This window comes from Aquarana catesbeiana, linkage group LG06 (genome assembly GCF_042186555.1).
Source record: "Aquarana catesbeiana isolate 2022-GZ linkage group LG06, ASM4218655v1, whole genome shotgun sequence".
Lineage (NCBI taxonomy): Eukaryota > Metazoa > Chordata > Amphibia > Anura > Ranidae > Aquarana > Aquarana catesbeiana.
This window is the reverse complement of record NC_133329.1, coordinates 315,793,831-315,815,168: the sequence shown is the minus strand read 5'-3', so window position 1 is coordinate 315,815,168 and position 21,338 is coordinate 315,793,831. Positions and strand designations below refer to the sequence as shown.

Genomic DNA, 21,338 nt, shown 5'->3' with positions numbered 1-21,338 from the left:
TAGCCTGGGGCTCTGGTTTGTTGAGTCAATATAATGACTGATTAAAACTCCCAGGCCTATCCTGCTATTTTTGCTGCCAGTGAGGGTGCCCAACATAGAAATATGTTCAAGAGAATTAGACAAGTCCCTGCATTTAAAAGGACTGTGGCTTCAGCTTTTGTGACTTCTACAGTCCTTGTGAGCCAACCTTAGCAATATCTATATAGATATAGAGAAAGACACAATGTAACTATTGTAAAAATCTTTATTTTGCAAAGATAAAAAGCAGTTGTGACAGGTTATCTTTTCTTTCACTATGCACAAGTTACTTCAACAATTAAATTACTACATAGCCACGGTTAGGTCACCCATGTTTTTATACAAAATATACCTTGGTTGCCTGAACTAAAATTATTATACAACATTCTGGTCATTTACTATTAGACGAGAACTACAATCAGAAGGCTGGCAATCACATTTTAGCTCATACTGTTTCATGTTATGTTGCTGTTTCTCAGTGTGGCTGCAGCAGCACACCATCACAGTGGAGGTTGCAATCTAAAAATGATCTAGCCATGGTATTATGTTTTTAGTTGATGTAGATAAAATTGGAAAGTGTGTAGTAGCTTAACTACAAAATAAAGGTTAAGGCATTTTTATGTCAATTTGGTGCCCCAAAAACAAAGCATACACTGCTTTTCTTTTTCTTTTTTTCATGTGCCCATTTGTGAGTTTTTTCTAGAGCTCTCCTTTCAATATTGCACAAACTGATAGTAAGAAATATATTGAATAAATATTGTCAGGTTTGATTTTAGAAATTAATAACCAATTAACAAATGAACCATTTTAGCAGACTGAAGAACTTGGGAGGTAGACAGGTTTTGTAAGGGGTAGTTGGTCCCGGTCCTGTGTTCACTGAGGATCAGCCGTACCTGGCCTTATGGATGCCAGCCAGAGGGCTGTTTGGATGAAGACGAGAAAAACGCCCCAGCGTCCATATTGGGAAAACATTTCGATATGAGGTGTAGCTGATAGCACAGCTCTTGTTAAACACACCGGATATATTCTCCTAGGCAGAAAAAAATATATAAGAATATAAGTAATACAAATAGTAATAGTGAATTTCCACTATAATAACATGTATATGTAAAGCTGTAAATATAAAAGTTATCCTAAAAGGCTTGTTAAGGACTGAGCTTGATTCAAATACCCATGTCATTAAAATATCTGTTCATCTTAAAGCCGCAGTGATCCAACCAGAAGTGGGAGTGGGTACCTGTCAAATCCATGTACCTGCCCCTCCTCCCCCGATCCCCTAACCCCCAAAAAGTGGCAAAAGTAGAAGAGGGGGGGCATAAAGAGGGACTTTCCCTTTAGGGTGAAGTTCCGCTTTAACAAACGTGTGAACAGAAGCCAAGAGACCGCCTTGCAAATCTGATGTTGAAAAGCCCATGCAGCACTAAGAGATCTGCTACAGTGAGCCTTAAAGTGTAAGAAAAGTCAAAACCTAACTAATCTACACTCACCCCCATTCTATCTACCCTGTAAAAGGAAGGATGCCTGTATTTACCTATTCTGAAGTTACTCCAGTCCGGTCACCTGACCACATCCCAACGCTAGCTTTAGTGTAGAGGAGGAACAGCCAACAACTGATTCCCTGTAGAAAGTCTATCGGTGACATCATCGCACAGGTTCTGCAGCCATTGTCGGTGATCTCTCCTCTACATTGAAGTTGCTGGAAAAGATCATGTGACTGGACTGCAGCGGCTTCAGAATAGGTAAGTATAGGCATCCTTCTTTTACAGGGTAGATAGAATAGGCTTATAATGTAGGTAGGAGTAGTTTTAAGCTTAGTTAGATTTTGAATCCCTTCCACTTTAACAGGTTATGGAAGAACACTATCCTCCAGACTACAAGCTCTAAAAATAACTTGTTTAGCAATGGTGGAGAAAGAGAGAGACAGGGACACCCTTGCCGCAACCTTAAAGTGTTACTAAAATCACAACAGTAAAATCTGTATATGCAGAATAGCATGCTTTTTCTACTCACTGTGGAACTTAGGGGGTTAATCCTCTGTATTGTGTAAAAAAAGACTTTGATCTTGTATGGACAGATCCTTCCCCTCCTGCAGGGTCTCTCTTGGCAATTCCAGATAAGACACAGTGAGGGTAGTAAAACTGCACATGCTCAGTTTGGTCTCTATTGCTGAAGAGAACAGTTCCTTGTTGAGCTGAGCTTTTCAGGTCACATGGTATTGACATCACACATGTGGGCATGTATACAGACCCTAAATGACAGCCCAATCCCTCCCTCCTCCTCCATGAGCAGTAACTAAAAAAGAACAAAGTGGGTGGAATGTCACCTCTTGATTGATGGATGATCCACCTACATAACAGCATGAGGACACAGTCTATAGTGGAAATCTCCTCCTACTTGAACACTCAGCACTAGGGCAAACCCTGCAGTTTATCACATGACCTGTAGAACTTGGGTTACAATGTGCTGTGATAGACTATGTTGTTACAGAAAACGAAAGGATATTTTCTAGGATGGGTAGGCCTTAATGGCTCCACATGATACGTATTCTACATAGTTGTAGTCATACCTGAGGCCAGTCTCCATTACTGAGTTGCTTTTCCAGGAGCAGTTTAATGCCTCTTTCCAAAACACTGACATCTGGGAACCTGTATGATATTACAGGAATATGACCATTATTGTAGCAATTACAGTGAGAATCAAGATGAGAAAAAATGAACAAAACACAATTTAACAAATTTTTGAGTGAACAAATATAGATTTTCAGAGGCTAATAGTAAAGATAAATAAAATACCAAAAAAACATAGAAAGAGGAAATAAGCCATTGATAATCTTTTTTTAATTAATAAGGCACTGTTAGAGGATTACTATGGAGAGGGCAGGTAAGTACTCCACTGTATCTGTAGAGAGAACCTTGGTTGCCACCTAGGCTGGACTTTAAACTTATCTTCCTCTCTTTATCTCTATTACATGGGTGTGGGAAAGTGAGTAGTTTAGGCTAGGTTTACACCGTATGCACGAGCTTTTCATGCCTTTTTTGTTGCATTTTCTAGCTTCATGTGTTTTTTTTTTGTAAGGAGAAGGAGACTGTTAGTTCAACTCAAAATCCTACCAAAAATGCATGTACATTGAAGTTCATGGACCCAAAATTGCACATTCTGGCATGAAAAAAGTCCCTGCACCTCTTCCAAAGACGCACCGCAGGAAACTGCACAGATGTTAATGTGACCCTTAGAAAACCATGTTAAATCAATTGTCGTGCAATCCTGTTCTTCTGAAAACTGCTAAAAATGCACAGGTATGAACCTAGCCCTACAGAAGGAAGAAAAGACAATATTGCTTTCATATCAGCTCTTGAAATGACAATGACACTGCATTTCAGTTAGGATCAACCATTATTTTCTGCATTTGCTAAAAATGTTGTTAGTCTGAAAATGTAAAAATTAATGCAGCCACTGCATCTAGGGAAACTGGTGAGCTGCAACACTGCATTTTTAGTTATTGGGTTTAAATATCAGGTATGGATATTTTTAAATATCACATTGGTCCAACTTGGACCAATGTAACTATGCATATACCATATCTGTGGGATACCTCTAAAAGCTAGTAATCACTTTAGTAGGCACTCCTTATACAGCGATCTCCACTAGCTTCTGGGTCGACTGTTGCATTGTAAACACAGCCACTTGGCACTGGCACCACTCATAGGCTGCTTTGCATTCTCTCAATGAATGTAGAGCAATCTTTGATTGAACAAAGTGGAGAGATGGGCAGTAATGTCACACTCGCCACCGCATCTAATCAGAGAATGCTTTGCATTCATTCAGAAAAAGCATTCTCTGAATGGTGCCTGTGCCAAGCAGCTGACCTTTTGTGTTCACCATGCAGCAGGGAAGCCACTTGGCAAGAGACCTAGAAGCTAGTAGGACCTCTAGCTCCTAGAGGTATCCCACAGGTATGGTATATGCATAGTTACATTGGTCTAAGCTATGTAAAAAAAATCCATACCTGAAATTTTTCTTTAAATAAAGAAGCCAAACCTGCCGATTTCCTCACTACTGATTACTCAGCAATGGCAGTGTGAGTTTGAAAAGTATAAGTGACTTTTTCTATATTGTGTGACTTTTCTTCAGAAGTGCCAGGCACACTTTTTTCAAAAACTTACCCTACAGCCATTAGTCCCATCAGAGCCCAGCATGTATTGTGTATTTGAGAGGCTGCACTCTGAACATATCTCCTCTCCTCGCAGGACTCAAAATCTTCTCCCCAGCCCCCATCCTTCATTTGATGTGACAGCAGAAAATCACATGCCTTTCTGATCTCTGGGCACCTGAACAGGTACAGAGAAAAAAAGAGTAATTATGCATACACTGCAGATAATTATTCATTTGTAAACCCTGCATTTTCCAGTGTTGCATATTCTTGTGTATTCCTTTCATAATCTAGTTTATTTCTTACAGGTATTTATATAATGCCAACACATCAGTCCCTGCCCTCAAGGAACCTACAATCTAAGGTCCCTATCCTACATGTATACATGCACGCATTCACATACTTGGGCAAATTGTAACAGGAGCCAGTTACCCAGCCAGTGTGCCCATATATTTTTGAATAAAAGCATGATAGAGAAAGATCTGGCTATCTGTCTTTAATGTCAAATCTGTACTTACTCATCAGAGAATTTATATCCCATGCAAGCAAAGGCCTCCAGTCCAAACCAAATGCCATATGTAAAGCAAACACCCCATGACCTGAAAAACAAAGATAGTATAAAGCCATATTCATAAAGATGTCAGATTGACCTTTTTATTGACTGATTTCTGTGAAAGAAACAGAAGAGATGTTATGGATATTACATGTTTCATGAAGGACAACATTTTTCCATGCACTGACATATCTTGCCCTACAGCAGCCCTGAATGAAAAAGGCCCCAGAAAAAAAAGAAATATGACAGGAGACCTCCAAGCATAAGGGAAATCTGCTTCCTCTATCATTTTCACCATTCACTATGTTTTTCTCAAGTTGCTTCCTATGTCAACACAGCACAAAAAAAAATTTAGAAGAAGTAATGAGGACAGACACCAACAATTTAGATACTTTAATTTGTTCCTTAATGAATAAGATATATTTATATTTATATGAACACACACCCTTCCCAGGAGCCATCTTCTCTCTGTACTGAACGACAATAATCAAGCCCACGCTCAAGAGTCTCTCTAGAAAAAAAAGAATAATGACTATCAAACAAGGTTTTACAACACATATATGGCGATATGTTACATAAGAACACCAGCTGTATTGAACAAGTAAAATATAACTTTAAAGAGATTGTGATCTAGATCCTTACCTGTCTGCAAAGCCATCTTCCAACCCCTGGCCACAAACAGGCCTGGAGGATGTGACTAGCTTTCCATCAATAAATGGCCTGGGAGCTCAGGGCTCCTCTAATTACCATGGCAAGTATGTGAAGCATGTAACGTACCTTGCATCATACAAATTGAGGCAGTCTACAGTATGTCATGTCCAGCCTGGTGTACAAATAAGTCAGTCTGGAGTATTCCACTTGCAGCACAGTGTAGAAAGGTGGAAAGGTCTGAAGTATATCATTAAAAGCACAATGTAAAGAGTGGGGTTGTCCGGAGTAAGCTACAGTATGTCCAACATAGTATACAGAGCAGGGCAGTCCAAGTATGTCATGTACAACACAGAGTGCAAAGTGGGACAGATTAGAGCAGTGTTTCTCAACTCCAGTCCTCAAGGCGCCCCAACAGGTCATGTTTTCAATATTTCCCTCAGATGAAATGGCTGTAGTAATTACTAAGGCAGTGAAACTGATCAAATCACCTGTGCAAATTAATGGAGAGCCTGAAAACATGACCTGTTGGGGCGCCTTGAGGACTGGAGTTGAGAAACACTGGATTAGAGTACGTCAAGGACAACACAATGATGCATTTTTTTGAACAATGTAGTATACAACACAGCCTAATATGTTCAGGATTGGAAGTATTATTGTAAACATAAAGCCGGCTGTCTGTCTGTATCATACATCACACTAAACTATGTGATATGAGACTGGAGAGTGGGGCTATTTTTCACTCACTTTCTGGGTTTCCCCTTTAATATATTGTAACTATGAGGCTGATATCACAGCTTAAATGCAAGAAAGCAAAGATAGCTTCAATTGTATTATGATACCTAAGGTTTTTTTTTCTCTTGATTTAGAGGTATGCATACAAGTGACATGCTGAGAAGGAAGAGTATCCACTACAGGTGCACCGAATAGACATTTTGTTGCCAAAAACGACAGTTTTTAAAAGATACTTATATTTTTATATAGAATTGTATTATATTCGACTTTTTAATTAATAGCTTGAATTCAAATGAATAATCATGAGTTTAAATTGGCACCTTTGGCGAAAGAAAAGTTAAAGAAAAATGTATCCCTTTAAATTCTATGTATGTCTTTACACTGGTCCTGCTTGCTGCATTTTTGGTCAGTTAAAAAAAAACGCACCAAAAAGCACCTCCTCGCTGAAATGCATTGAAAACGCAGCAAGAACACATAAATAACGCATCCATGATACGTTTTTCATGCGGTTTTTGAGCCACATGACCTATGAAAAAACACACCATAAGCATAGTAAAAGCACTGCAAAATGGTGTGCATTTTCGGCGCCATTATCGGCATCTTTTTCTCTTATCGACAAAATGGCGATAACACAATTTTCAGCCGATATGTTTCGGCCGCCGAAATGTCGGTGCATCTCTAGTATCCACTTGATGTACTAAGAAGGAACCCAAAAAATAATTATAATTTGCATAAAAGTTTGTAATCAAGGATGAACGAAAAACAACTGAAAAAACAGTGGGATTGATTTACTAAAACTGAAGAGTACAAAATCTAGTGCAGCTCTGCATAGAAACCAATCAGCTTCCAGGTTTTTTGTGTCAAAGCTTAATCGAACTGTGAAGGAATGTGATGTAAATAATAATAATAGTAATCTGAAAATGTCTATTTTCTTATGTGTATACATATTTTTCTCCTTACTCATTATATAAGTATACAGATTTGCTCTGTTCCTATATTTTCTCAAGATGGCGTGTACCCCCTACCTCCCACACATCAAAAGAACGCGGAACTGAAGATAAGACCAAAGAGAACCAAACCTCGTTATGAAAATTATCCATCTTCTTTTCTATCTTAACCAATGAGATGTACCTATTAGACTAACATAGCAATGACGTATTTGTGTGTATAAAACATTAACACCGCCTTGAATAAATCAGAAGTGTAATGAGTTAGCAATTCTGAGCGTGTCTCAGAGTGTTTACTTTTATATGCATGCATATCAACACTTTCAAAATTAGAGACAGCAGCAGATAACCTTGAGCTCGATTGGAGCTCTTAATCATTTCCACAACAGATGGTGCCGAAACCCGGGACCTCAGGCTACAGTCGAAGTTATACCGCGACAAGCATTCGGGCGTTAACTGATTAATGAGAGTGGGGTTTGCGCAGCCCTAACAGTACCGGTGAGTTGATTTATATTCTTACCATTGTACGACTCTCTTATCTTTCGGTTGACGGCTGGATTCTGTCGGTATGCTGAGACTGTCTTAGAGGCAGGTATTTCCTCGCCTGAGGTTGTTTTAACGAACCTGCTGATGGGTTTCTGCTGACTGTATTTGTTCACTGTCTGCCATTCTTTGGGCTACGAAACTCAGCAGTCTAAGGGTGCTACATGTGTGAATGGGTAGTCTCATCGCCAGATGAGCTTTCGGCCTCTGGCATGAGATTGTTTCCCGTGTGGCAAACGTTATGGACGGGTTACTCTAGGTTCGACGAACCTTTGAGGGGAATTTCAGCTGCTGGCTATGCAGCCTGGAGTGCTACATGTGAGAATGGGTAGTCTCATCTCCAGATGAGCTTTCGGCCTCTGAGATGAGATTGTTTCCCTTGTAGCAAAACGTCTATAAACGTGTTTATTTTGCAAGGTGGTCTGCCCTTGTGGTTATTTTAGCCTGCTGAAATTTTGCAGTTCGAAGAGTGGCAGGTGTAATGTCCTGTCGTGATTGTATTTGTGGTTTATTGTTTGTTATACATGAGAGGGGGGGGGACTGGTGAAAGTCAGAGAAGGAGGCTACCCGAAGGATCTGTTGGGTCACAAGCCGTTGCTCCCTACTACCCCTGACGTGCTTGTACTGAGATTAAACGTACATTACCCGGTGACAGGGGGGTTTGGGCAGCCCCTCGAAGTGATAGAACAGAGAGCCAGGGAGGAGGGTTATCAAACCATTAGTTGTCCTCATTCCCCCTTCAAACCGTCAGCCGAGACTGCGGCAGACGAACAAAAAAAAAAAAAAAAAAAAAAAAACAGAGTTAGAGACCTTGGTTACGTCTTAGGAGGCCCTGAGAGAGGAAGGGGAGATGGGTCAGAACAACTCTAAACCGGAGAAAGGAATTTGTTGATAAGAACGCTGAGAAAAATATTAACTCCTTGGTTGTATGTATTCCCCTCTCAAGCCGTTAGCCGGGTAACAGAAAGTGATATTGTAAAGAAAGTGATATTGCAAAGAAGATGTTGAAATAGTTAACAAAGTTGAAAGAAGTGGCGAAAGTTATGTTGCTGAAGAGACAGGGAGAAAAATCCTGTGTGATAAAGAAAATTGGATAAAGGAAGTTAAGAAAGATGGCGATTGTATTATGTATGTGTATCACAGAGCTGATGATATGTTGGAACTTGAAACAAAGGAGGGGAGGGACAGCACTGCCCTCCGTCTAACAACCACTCCTTTCTCACCACCCAAGCACAACCCACTGTGACAACTCAGCCCGGCGGCCATCTTAGTGCACCCATGCCTTCACTTTCTACCCAGTCCAGTGCACTTCCTGCCGGCGGCCATCTTGGTACACCCAGTAAGCTTAAACAGCCTGTACCAAGCCCTCCCTGTTTTAAACCAAGATGGTTCATACCACACACCTGTCTTCCCCAATACGGGAGCATCACATTCCCAAGCCGGATATGTTAATGATGAAGAAGCATCTGAGTGGGAAGCCCGACAGCAGGCAGCAAGGCCACCCACTGATTTAACCCCCAATCCGGCTCCAGACTCTCAGTTCCGAGAGGATCTCAAACACATGCTGGCAACCGTAAAGAACAGTGCCCCTTGCCAGCCCCTGCCCCAACAACAGTCTCGGTTACCAGAAGGGGCACCAGTGATGTATGTCGCTTTTACTCTATCACAAGCAGCGGCCTTAGTGACAAGTCTGCCTGACCCAGAGAAGCAGCCAATTCCCTTCTACCACAGGATAGTGCAGATACAAGAAACTTACTCAGCTGCCTGGAGAGACTTGATCAGCCTATGCCAAATCAAAGCAGGATATGTCTTTTGGCCAGTCATGCAGATGGCCTTCAATGATGCCTGCCTGACAAGTGCCACTTCCTACACCTCAGGCGTGGAGTTCTGTGCACAACTCCACGACTGGGCAAAGGAGAAGTTGACGGATCAGAAGACCACAATCCAAGATATTACCCAAGATAAAGGGGAGTCTGTGAAGAAGTATCATGCTAGACTCATAAAGGCACACACACACATGTTATCAACTGCTTTTGTTTCAGGGCTCAGAGAGGATATCAGAAAAGGCCTGATGGTGGCCCGCCCTGAATACCATTCAATGAAAATGTCTGATTTATTGTTGGTGGCCAGAGGTATAGAAAATCAAAAAGGTAAAAAACCAACGCCCCTCATGGTAACCCATGACGAAGATCCCACCTACACTCGTCCACCACCACTGCCCAATACCAGGGAAAGGATCACCTGTTACAACTGTGGGAAACGGGGCCACATAAAGAAAGAATGCAGAGCCCCAAGATGTCCCAGACGAGGCAGGGAACCCTATGCAGGGCAACGGGGACATGAACCACCACCACCACGCCCCAACTCTCACTAGGAAATGGGCAAACCCGTGTCACCCCTTATGGCAGTGTCCTCAAGTGGAACTGGGGGACCCTTAGCAAAAGTCACGTTACCCATACAAGGAAAACCTACCACCTTTCTACGGGTACAGCCAGAAGCGTGTTGAGGGCTTTGGGCCTGCCTGATAATTCTTTCCTTTCCACTATTGATGTTTCCTGCGTAGGAATGGATGGGGTGCCCCGCTCCAGTCCACTTCCTAATTTGCTGCCAGATTTGTGGTGTCCTCTACATGTCCCTTGAATCTACTAGGAGCTGATGTGTTGTCCAGACTACAGGCCTCAATCAGGACACGCCTGAAGGGGGGGTGAAGTTACATACTCCCCTATCTTTAGAAGACTCATCTGCTTTGTGTTCTCAGCCTCTCCTGATGACACTTAATGAAGCAAAAACTTCAAGTTCAATACTGCAGGAAGTACTTGACAGAATCCCTGCGTGCCTATGGTCCACAGGACCGGAAGACAACGGTCACTTAAAGGTGCCACCAGTTTCAGTCAAGCTAAAAGAGGGCGCTTCATTGCCCCGGAAACCACAATAACCCCAAGAAGAGAATCCTAAAAAGAGAACCAGGTACCTACTGTGGATGCCTTTGACGGCAAAATACCTCACAGAGGTGGACCTTACAAACGTTTTCTTCAGTGTCCACCCTCACCCCTCCTGCTGGTACCTTTTTGCATTCATCCACGGAAAGAAACGGCAACATACCTAAACAGTTGTGCCGCAAGGAGCACAGAACTTTCCAAGCCAGTTTGCAAAAGCTATGGCTATCATCCTTGACACATAGCAAGAGGAACACCCGGAAGTGATTCTCTTCCAACATGTTGATGACCTTCTCCTTTGTGCAGCTGACTTACCCCCTGTTGAAGTCACCTCAGAAAGCCTGTTGTGCTATCTTGCCAACCAGGGCTGCAAAGTCTTAAAGCCCAAATTGCAGTGGTGCTCAACATCTGTCATTTTCCTTGGACACTGTTTGTCCCATGGGACACGACACCCCACTGAAGACAGGGTGCAAGTAATCTCTGACACCCCACTGCCACAAGGTCAGAGATCCCTTCATGCCTTCCTTGGACTAATTTCCTAGTGCAGAGCATGGATTCTAGAAGCCTTCCTACTGATGCTCTGCAATCAGACCCCTTCCAGATGTCTCCTGAAGAAATATCTAAGTTTGAGGCCCTCAAGTGTGCCATCTCAGGCGCTAGGGCTCCCAGACTACGACAAAACGCTCAAGCTCTTTGTATCCGAACGTCTGGGACATGCTGCAGGTGTACTCACCCAATCACACGGCATCAGCCTACGCCCCATAGGATATTATTCCTGTCGGCTGGATGCGGTAGCAAGAGGAGGCCTATTGTGTCTGCGAGCTGGATTTGCTACACAAGCCTTGCTTGACAAAACTTTGAACTTGGTCCTCGGACACTGCCTCGTTCTGCTTGCTCCCCATGACGTTGTTGCCATATTCAACCAAGATCCAGCCGAAACACTTGTCCACTACCAGACACTTGAGACTCCTGTGTTCCCTCCTACTGGACAGCATTACTCTATTAAGTTGTCAAACACTGAACCCTACCACCCTTCTTCCACTTCTCGAGGGGGGAAAGGAGGAGGAGGAGTAGAGTCTTGACTTGTCACCCCATGACCACACAGGACACGCGGTCACCACTGAAAACACCGTTCTACAAGCTGAAGCCTTACCACCGGTGATGTCTACACAAGAGGCAGAGCTGTAAGCACTTACTACAGCATGTAAATGGGCAGAGGGAAAAAGAGCCAACATTCATGGACTCAAGATATGCTTTCAGCATTGCCCATGATTATGGTGTTATCTAGGACAGAGGATTCCTGATGGCTGCAGGAACACCTGTGAAAACTTGATTGATGCCTTGCTTCTCACAACCCAAGTGACTATTCTGAGTAAAAGCACACGACAAACTGAACTCAAAGGAAGCTTAAGGCAATCATCTAGCCAATTCAGCTGCCAAACAGACAGCTGGTGGTCCACGGGAAGTGGACAGCAGGGTGGTAGAAGAAGACCACCCCGTGCTTACCTTACAGACTTTCCCAGTGGACAGAGTTTATCTAAAAGAACTACAGGAAACAACAAGTGCGGATAAGAAGGAAAGCTGGAAACGGAGAGGAGCAACTCTCAGAAATGGACTATTCGAGTGCAACAAGAAGCCTTGTCTACCCAGGAGTATGTACCCAGCTGTGGTGCAATGGGCACATGGAGCTGCCCACTTGACAAAGACTTTTATGAACTCTCTTATCAACAAGTGTTGCACCAAGAGTTACTCCACTGACCGACAGCTTCTGCAGATCATGCATTATCTGCACCAAATGTAACCCAGGATGCACAGAAGATGCACAGAAGAAGCACCTGGCAAAAGCCCTATACCCCATTCTAGAGGATGCAAATTGATCATTCTCAAGTGCCAAGAAGTGGCAGATTCGAATACGCCCTAGTGGAAGTGGTCATGACTGTCAGGACCACAGCTAAGAAACTACTGAGTGAGATAGTATGTAGATTGTGATATTGAGAGATCAGGGACCAGCCCTAACAACAACCCTTACAAAAGAGATTTGGGCAGCACTGGGGGTTCAGTTGGCACTACACATCCCATACCACCCTCAAAGTAGCGGGAAGGTAGAAAGGATGAATGAGACACTAAAAACAGGATGTTAAAGATGGCCCAAGAGACTAACATGAGTTGGCCAGACAGTTAGCCCATTGCCCTGTTCAGTGTCAGACACACCCCCAGGGGAAACATGCCCTATCCCCTTATGAAATTTTGTTTGGTTCAGCTCCCAGACTTGGTTGTTACTTTCCACAACAGTTACAGTTACAGTCTGATGTGTTGACTAATTATGTAACCACATTATCACGAGAATTAACCTGAATGCATGTCCAGGTGTTTTCTTCCATTCCAGATCCTGAATTAGATACAGGAACACACCAACTACTGTCTGGAGATCCTTGAGCCAAGTTATGATGGTCCATTCCAAGTTTTGCTGACCACAGCCACCTCAGTCAAGTTGGCCAGGAAGAACACCTGAATGCACGCTTATCACTGCAGGAGAGCGTGTTTTCGGGTGCTGCATATCCTTTTTCTGTTTGATCTAGGGGGGAGGGGCCAGGAGGTGGCCATCACAAAAATGATAACATAATTACGTTTTGGTGTAACTCTTCAGGTACACATGTGACCACCTTTACCTTAGATTACTGTGACATAGTACCTTGTCCGTTTGACCCTTCATGGTGATGCCATTGGTACAGTGAGATCCCTGATGGTAAGGACATATATGTATGCCACACAGACAGTTACTGGGGACAGAGTTGTGGTTTCTGTGGGGGCCAGTGGGTTGGAACCCAGGGCCAGACTGGGCGACCACAGAGTGCATTAGACAAAAAAGATGAAAATAGAAAGCCCCCATATCCTAACCAAAGATACCCCTGATACATACACTGACCCAGCACACAGTCAGAGGAGGAAGGGAACAGCTCTCTCCGGAAGCTTTGATCCTCATGTATACATACATGTCATAGGGGTTACAAGGGGGGTCCCTGATGAGTTTAAAGCCAGGGATCTGGTAAAAGCTGGTTTTGAGTCTTTGATCCCCATAACAACTGTCAGCAAGAATGTAGATTGGATTAACTACATGTCATGGTTATGCAATAGAGTTTGTCGATCAGCATACCTGTCTCCATGTGTTCATCTCTAGAGACCAGCTGACCCTCACCAGACTGCTTTTGTAACCTCTCCTATAAGCATGGCCCCACCCCAGGCCCTATCAGGGAACCCTATATTAACCTGTACACTGCAAGCCAGCAGTGCTGATCAACCACTGTGTGTTAGCCTCTATGTGTACTTGCTGTGTTTCCTATATCTGATTCCTGTTACCGACCTTGGCTTGTACCTTACTTTCCTTGTTGTTCCAGCCAGCTCCCTCCTTCCTCTTCTCCTGTAGTCTACGGTGAGCGTGAGCTGTGAGCCCCTGGGGGCCGCGACCTGGAGCCAGACTGCAGCGCAGTCCATCCTCACCACTAGAGGCTCTGGTGAACACCTGCTGGCTCTTAGACTCCGCTCCCTGGGGAATCTATGCTCTAGCTCCCAGTGGGATCTGTGTCAGTGATCCAGTAGACCTGCTTCTTGAACCTCCCAGGGTACAATCCGCAGCAGTCAGCCGTAGGGTCCACTACCTTGCGGTGCACTCCTGATCCCAACGGTGTGCATCTGTCACCCAGCCTCTAGGTGACCTGACACTACACATATCCTAACCAACAGAGATTCGTAAATTACACTAAAGACGCCCTCCAGGGAATTGCTGACCAGCTAGCCCCCACTTCCTACATGACATTCCAGAACCGGATGGCCTTAGACATGGTGTTAGCCGAGAAGGGGGGGTGTCTGTAAAATCATAGGAAAAAACGGGAACCTGTTGTACATACATTCCTGATAATACTGGCCCAAATGGTAAGGTTACTTTAGCTATAAAGAAATTAGAAGATCTGTCACTGGAGTTGAAGAAGAACTCAGGTATCACAGACCCATGGGACCAATATTTTAGCTGGATGAGTGGGTGGCAGAAGGTGCTCGCCCAGATACGGGTAACGGTATTAATAATCCTGGATCTTTTAGCCCTGATTATATGCTGTATTCTACCTTTTGTAAAAAAGTTAATGAGCAAGGCTGTAGACAATAGCACACCTACATTTCTCCACCAAGAAGAAGAGGACCTCCTTATGATGGAAGATGACAAACCCTTCACTCCCCTACAGTCACTCCCTGTCCATAATCTCACAATCCTATAGGATTATAGGGATAGATAGCGCCTGACTGCACCTCTCCAGCTGTATCGAGGAGGGAAGTGAACAGTTGCTGCCCAATTCTATATACAGCCTAAAAGAGTTGCTGAGGAGAAGGGCCAGGCCAAAAAGTAGGACCTTTAGTATTAGGGACAGAAAAGAGAAAATAGTCATTTTAGGGGGGATTGTGAAGGAATGTGATGTAAATAATAATAATAGTAATCTGAAAATGTCTATTTTCTTATGTGTATACATATTTTTCTCCTTACTCATTATATAAGTATACAGATTTGCTCTGTTCCTATATTTTCTCAAGATGGCGTGTACCCCCTACCTTCCACACATCAAAAGAACGCGGAACTGAAGATAAGACCAAAGAGAACCAAACCTCGTTATGAAAATTATCCATCTTCTTTTCTATCTTAACCAATGAGATGTACCTATTAGACTAACATAGCAATGACGTATTTGTGTGTATAAAACATTAACACCGCCTTGAATAAATCAGAAGTGTAATGAGTTAGCAATTCTGAGCGTGTCTCAGAGTGTTTACTTTTATATGCATGCATATCAACACTTTCAAAATTAGAGACAGCAGCAGATAACCTTGAGCTCGATTGGAGCTCTTAATCATTTCCACAACAGAACAAGCTGAAGTTAGAAGCGGATTGGCTACCATGCAGAGCTGCACCAGATTTTGCACTCTCTAGTTTTAGTAAATCAACCCCAAAGACTATCTGAATGGAGCTGTTTGTATGTCAGCCACTCTCGACTTCCTGTCGCTTTATTCACTGCTGCCAGAGCCGGGTATATGATTGCTTACCTGATTTCATGTGTTTGGTAGTCAGGATCCCAGGCTTGATAATGCTTCAAGGCTTGCATCGCAGCAGATGTGCACTCTACATACGTGTAATCAATCATGATGTCCCCTGAAATATATATGTTTTCCTTACAACAAGGCTATTTGCAAATGTATACAGTGATTAGGTCAACGTAATCAAAGTGAGGATTTGTTCAAAGTAGACATTTGAAAAAATAATGTATTCATGCTTGTTAAAGGAAATGTGTGGTGTATTTCTAGCGTGCACATATTTTGATTTATTAGTGCAGTAATTAAAGCAGAAAAAAATTCCCCATACAGTCAGGCTGTGCCCACACTGCATTGGTTAACTCCTTGTTTTGGCCAGTGGTACACAGAAAGGCTATACTTACCCGATCCTTTGATCCTCTGGAAAACAGCACTCCCCCACGTCCAGCGGTGGACTCTTCCTGCCGTCCTTACATCCAATACCGGTTTATGGGTATAACAGTCCATGCCATGCACAGGGTGGCTTGCATGCGGGGGGGTCAGGAGCGGCAGGGACTGGCCTTGCGTTTGGAGGACCAGCAAATAAGGGAAGTAAATCTCCACTCTCCTCACCCCTAGACAACAACGAGCAGTTAACCCATGCAGTACGGGCATAGCCCACTGCAAAAAAGAAAAAAAAAAAGTGCTTCTTTAAATTTGATCTTCCTTATTTTTGTTATTGATTTAAATAATGATATTTACAGTACATACAGTATCTCTAACTAGAGGGAGCTCTGAATTTTGCTGAATTTCTCTGTGTGTTGTCAGGGAAGTCAATGAGATATGTGAAAACACATTTCTGGGATGCAAAATGCTATTATTTAGATCACCTACTTACCAAACACTTCAGAGGGATTCAGCAGTTCAAGCAGGCGGCCACCACGTTTTGTTTCATATGTAGCAAATCCTCCATCAGAATTTCTCATGCTAAGAAGCTGTAAAATCATTAGATCATCTGTGAATGTTACTAGTTTACACAGGAGGAAAGTATATAAGTCCAGTGGCCTGTGCATATTGGTCTCAGCTAAAACTCACACTGAAAAAAGGGGGTCCCAGTACCTCAGCTCCAGGGACAGGTGCCTTGAGCCGCACTTTTGTTGCAATCTCGCCACTTCATATTTAGCTCATATATATTTAATGCACGCGCCCCTGAAGAGTGGAATAGATCCACGAAACACGTAGGGCTTATTTGGATGCATCTCATCTTCATTGGATGGTTTAGGCCAGTTTTATATATACAGATTTTATCTTTATACTGTTTCTGAGGTGGTCCATGTCAGCTAGGATGGCTCTTATATATTTACGCTACAATGTATTATCTTGATGCAGCAGTCATATGTTTATTACACAGTGTATCATTTATTGTTGTTGCCAGTTTTCTACATTCTGTGTTTGTTACATGTTGACATTATGGACACAAACCTATTCATGAATTTTCTTACATGTTATGCAATTATTATTTAGCAATAAACATTGTGTTTTATATTGACTGCATTTCTGTTGCCGCACATACAGTACTCACTTTTGTGAGATACTGTATGTGCTGATGGGGGAATTGAGCAAACCTGTGGTTGCTGGAAAGAAAGTCACTACTGTTACTATTATGCTTTATTTGTATTGCTGCATTTCAGTGAACTGCTCTCTTATGTATTGCTTTGCCTGGATACCAAGGCCGATTCACACCTATGCATTTTTAGTGCTTTTTGCATTTTGCAGATTTCCGCTACAGAACGTGTTCCATAGGAAACCATGTTAAATGGACTGTAGTGCAAATCTGCAAAATGCAAAAAGCACTAAAAATGCATAAATGTGAATCATGCCTAATGCTGCGTACACACGAGCGGACTTTTCGACCGGACTGGTCCGATGGACTATCCGACGGACTTTCGACTGACTTTCTGAATGAACGGACTTGCCTACACACGATCACAACAAAGTCCGACGGATTCGTACGTGATGACGTACGACTGGACTAAAATAAGGAAGTTGATAGCCAGTAGCCAATAGTTGCCCTAGCGTCGGTTTTTGTCCATCGGACTAGCATACAGACGAGCAGACTTTTCGATAGGAACTGGGTCCGGCGGAGTTCCGACTTAAAGATTTGAAACATGTTCCAAATCTAAAGTCCGTCAGATTTTCGACCGAAAAAGTCCGTTTCAGGTCCGATGAAGCCCACACACGGTTGAATTGTCCGCCGGACTCGGTGTACCCGGCATTAGAGGGCAGCTTATACTCCATCTGGGCTATCTCACTACTATATATCATCTAAAATTCATTAACTACGATTGTGAACCAACCTCTATTATGATATTGGTTCCTATTTTAATCGCTATAATCCAGCATTTAATGCTATTTTGTTATAAGACAGCTATTTGTTAAAGCTTTGTATTTACAGTGTAATTGGTTCTCTTTGTAGGCATGTGTTTGCTCTCAAGGCAATTGTCAGCATCAAAAAAACTTTTAGGAGGGAAGTTTAAGGAAAAAAACTTACATTTAAATGCCCATCAATGCAGCCTTGTCAGTGTCCATCTGCAGCCTTCCCCAGTGTCTTTGCAGCCCTGTGTCATTATTGCAGCCTGTGTCATTGCCGCCTTCCCAGTGTCTTTGCACCTTGTGTCATTATTGAAGCCTTCTCAGTGTCTATGCAGCCTGTGTTATTATTGCTGCCTTCCCAGTGTCTTTGCAGCCTGTGTCATTGCAGCCTTCCCAGTGTCTTTGCAGCCTTGTGTCATTACTGCAGCCTGCCTGTGTCATTGCAGCCTGTGTCTTTTCAGCCTTGTGTCAGATCAGCCTTGGGTCTTTTGAAATTGGCACCAATCGGAGGAGAGCAACGAGCGGCGCCGAGATGCACAAAGCCGAGTGTACTTCGGCTAGACTCGGCTCTGCTCACAGTCAGGGACGGGACTGCGAGAGGAGAGAAGCGAGCGCCGCCGACATACACAAAGCCGAGTGTACTTCGGCTAGACTCAGCTCTGCTCACAGTCAGGGGCGGGACTGCGAGAGGAACCGAGTCCAGCCGAAGTACATTTGGCTTTGTGTATGTCGGCTCCGCTCGCTCTTCTCCTCAGCGGCGATCGGCGTATAACACGCATCCACTATTTTCCCCTATTTTAAATACGGTAATTCTGTTTTTGTTTTTTGTGCAATTGTTTATGGTGATGTATGCACCACACATTTTTATATACCGTAAATAATACATTTCTATTTTCTATAATATCATTCCGTTGATCAGTTGCCCCTAAAGTCCCCTAGTAATCCCCTAGTAATGGGGGGGTACTTCTTGTATATGATTATAGAAAGAAAGTCACTCCATGTATGGCCAGCCTTACAATCTAATGTTTAGACATTTCTGATCTAAAAGCGTCTTACCACATCTACAGCCTGTCGTAATCTGTCCCTTGGAATGTGATCAGATAGAAAGGAGCAGTTTTCCTGGAGCAGCATCACAGATTTTAGACCTTCAGCTGTACAATCTGCCACAATCCAACCGCAGTCACGAGTGCTGAATGGAAACCCTCCCTGTCATACAGAAAACAGAGGAACATAGAGTCAATGCTATATAGAACAATGCACAGCATTCTAGCTGCTATTAAGCTACTGCAATATGTAACTTAACTGATCTGCTCTCACCCTATACCTTTTTGGACCTGAATTGCTGTTTTGCATTGGGCACCATTCTGTGGGAGGCATTTACTGTTAAATATTACTTCTTTACATTTGTATGAAAATTATTTCTAAAATATACAACAAACATACTTCTGGCAGCTCCCATTGATAGCTGGACTATCCAGCAAAGACACATAAATAAAAATGACCCCCAGTTCTTCTAAAGCACTACAAGGAAAGTCCAAAAACATGCAAAATATTTTCTGTAAGTGCATATTTGGATTGATGTTGATGTTAGAGTAACTCCACTTTTGTAAAAAAAAACATTCCCCTCTAGGTAATCTATGTACATTGCATGGATTTTAACAAACTTTTTAGCAGATTCCTACCTTTTGTTATTCTAAAGAAATAGCTGTTTTTCTGTGTCTATGTGCGTATTGAATGTTTATAGGAGTGATTTTACAATTCTCCTGCACCTGCAGGGCTCTAATGAGGAAAGTGGCAGAGTCTGCATCCCTTCAGACATGATTTCCCTTTGGGAGTATCTCACCAAAAATGATATTTTTGTTTCAGAGGATGCTCAAAATCTGATTTATATCTTAGTGCAGACTTCTGGGAAAATCAGTAAGCCAATCACACAAGCAAGAAATAACATTTCTGGGGGGCGTTCTGTACACCATCTGTGTACCGGACGCCCCCAGGTAGCCATATTGCAATGATTTTTTTTTTTTTTAAATTACAGAACTGCACAGTGAAAAGGAAAGGTAATTTTTAATAACATTCAGTTACAATATGACTTGAGTCACAATTGTATATGCTATATTATTTATTTATTTATTTATTTTTTGCTAATTTTTTTTCCCTTGAAAGTGGAGTTACCCTTTAACATAATTTCAGTATGACATTCACATTTGTAAATGCCATTATAATTTTCCTATAGCAATCTCATAATTACAGATTAGTCACTAGAAAGAGCTCAGAATTTTTCTGCAATCAATCAGACTTCACTTTTAGTGGCAATAGTAGCAAGGAGAATACAATAATTTAATTCAGCATCTGTGACACTCCTCATGAATCCCCCCCCCCCCCCCCATTTAGTCCAGCTCTGGAAAACAGTTTGTCATATATTATGAGAAAATCTGACTTGTGCTCTTCCTCCAAAGAATAATGCCGCGTTCACACGATCGGACATTCCGACAACAAAACTGTGGATTTATTTCCGATGGATGTTGGCTCAAACTTGTCTTGCATACACACGGTCACACAAATGTTAACGGAAATTCCGAATGTCAAGAACGCGGTGACGTACAACACGTACGACGAGCCAAGAAAAATGAAGTTCAATAGCCAGTGCGGCTCTTCTGCTTGATTCAGAGCATGTGTGGAACTTTGTGCGTCGGAATTGTGTACACACGATCAGAATTTACGACAACAAGTTTTGTTGTGGGAAAATTTGAGATCCAGATCTCAAACATTTGTTGTCGGAAATTCACCAAATGTCCGATGGAGCCTACACACGGTCGGAATTTCTGACAACAAGCTCACATCAAACATTTGTTGTCAGACCGTGTGTACGCGGCATTTTGTATACTAGCGTATGGCTTTCCCCAACAGCAAACAGACATTTTATTACAATATTTCACGGTTTAGAGATATGGGGAATTGTGTACATATTTCTGAATGGTATTAGTAGATACAGTATGTTTAATACAGCTAATGTTGGGCTACTGATTATTTAAAGCATAACTAAAGGCAATTTTTTTTAGTTTGGACAGAGTGGAGAGAGATTAGATTCACCCTCTCCATTCGTCCTATATACCATTATAACCAAAAGTGAAAGTATAAGATAATCCCAAATTTTGGGTTGCCCCAGAACAGGAATAGAGGGGAAATCTTCCAATCGGGTCACTAGTTCCAGTGACCCTGGTGACAACCAGGAATTTCAATCAGTTTGGAGGGATTTTCTCTAATTTCCTGTTTTGGATATGGGACAGGAAATGAAGGGAAATCTCCACAATATGGATACGGATGGAAAAAACCTGATACAACCCTCACTTACGCTATCCAAAATAAAATAAAAAAGTCTTGCCTTT

The 21,338-nt window shown here is 42.5% G+C and overlaps 1 protein-coding gene across 1 annotated transcript in view; it reads right to left on the bottom strand.

Annotated features, from left to right (window-relative positions):
• Positions 1-226: 226 nt before the first annotated feature.
• The window catches only part of LSS (lanosterol synthase), a 70,897-nt gene continuing 49,785 nt past the window's right edge, over positions 227-21,338 (bottom strand). The window contains exons 15-22 of the mRNA XM_073633703.1: positions 19,009-19,158; positions 16,478-16,574; positions 15,616-15,721; positions 5,167-5,232; positions 4,687-4,767; positions 4,182-4,346; positions 2,585-2,663; positions 227-1,048 (exon numbers count right to left, since the gene is read on the bottom strand). Of these exons, the coding sequence (XP_073489804.1) occupies positions 902-1,048; positions 2,585-2,663; positions 4,182-4,346; positions 4,687-4,767; positions 5,167-5,232; positions 15,616-15,721; positions 16,478-16,574; positions 19,009-19,158 (891 nt within the window). The 3' untranslated portion in view covers positions 227-901. The remainder of the gene's footprint in view (positions 1,049-2,584; positions 2,664-4,181; positions 4,347-4,686; positions 4,768-5,166; positions 5,233-15,615; positions 15,722-16,477; positions 16,575-19,008; positions 19,159-21,338) is intronic.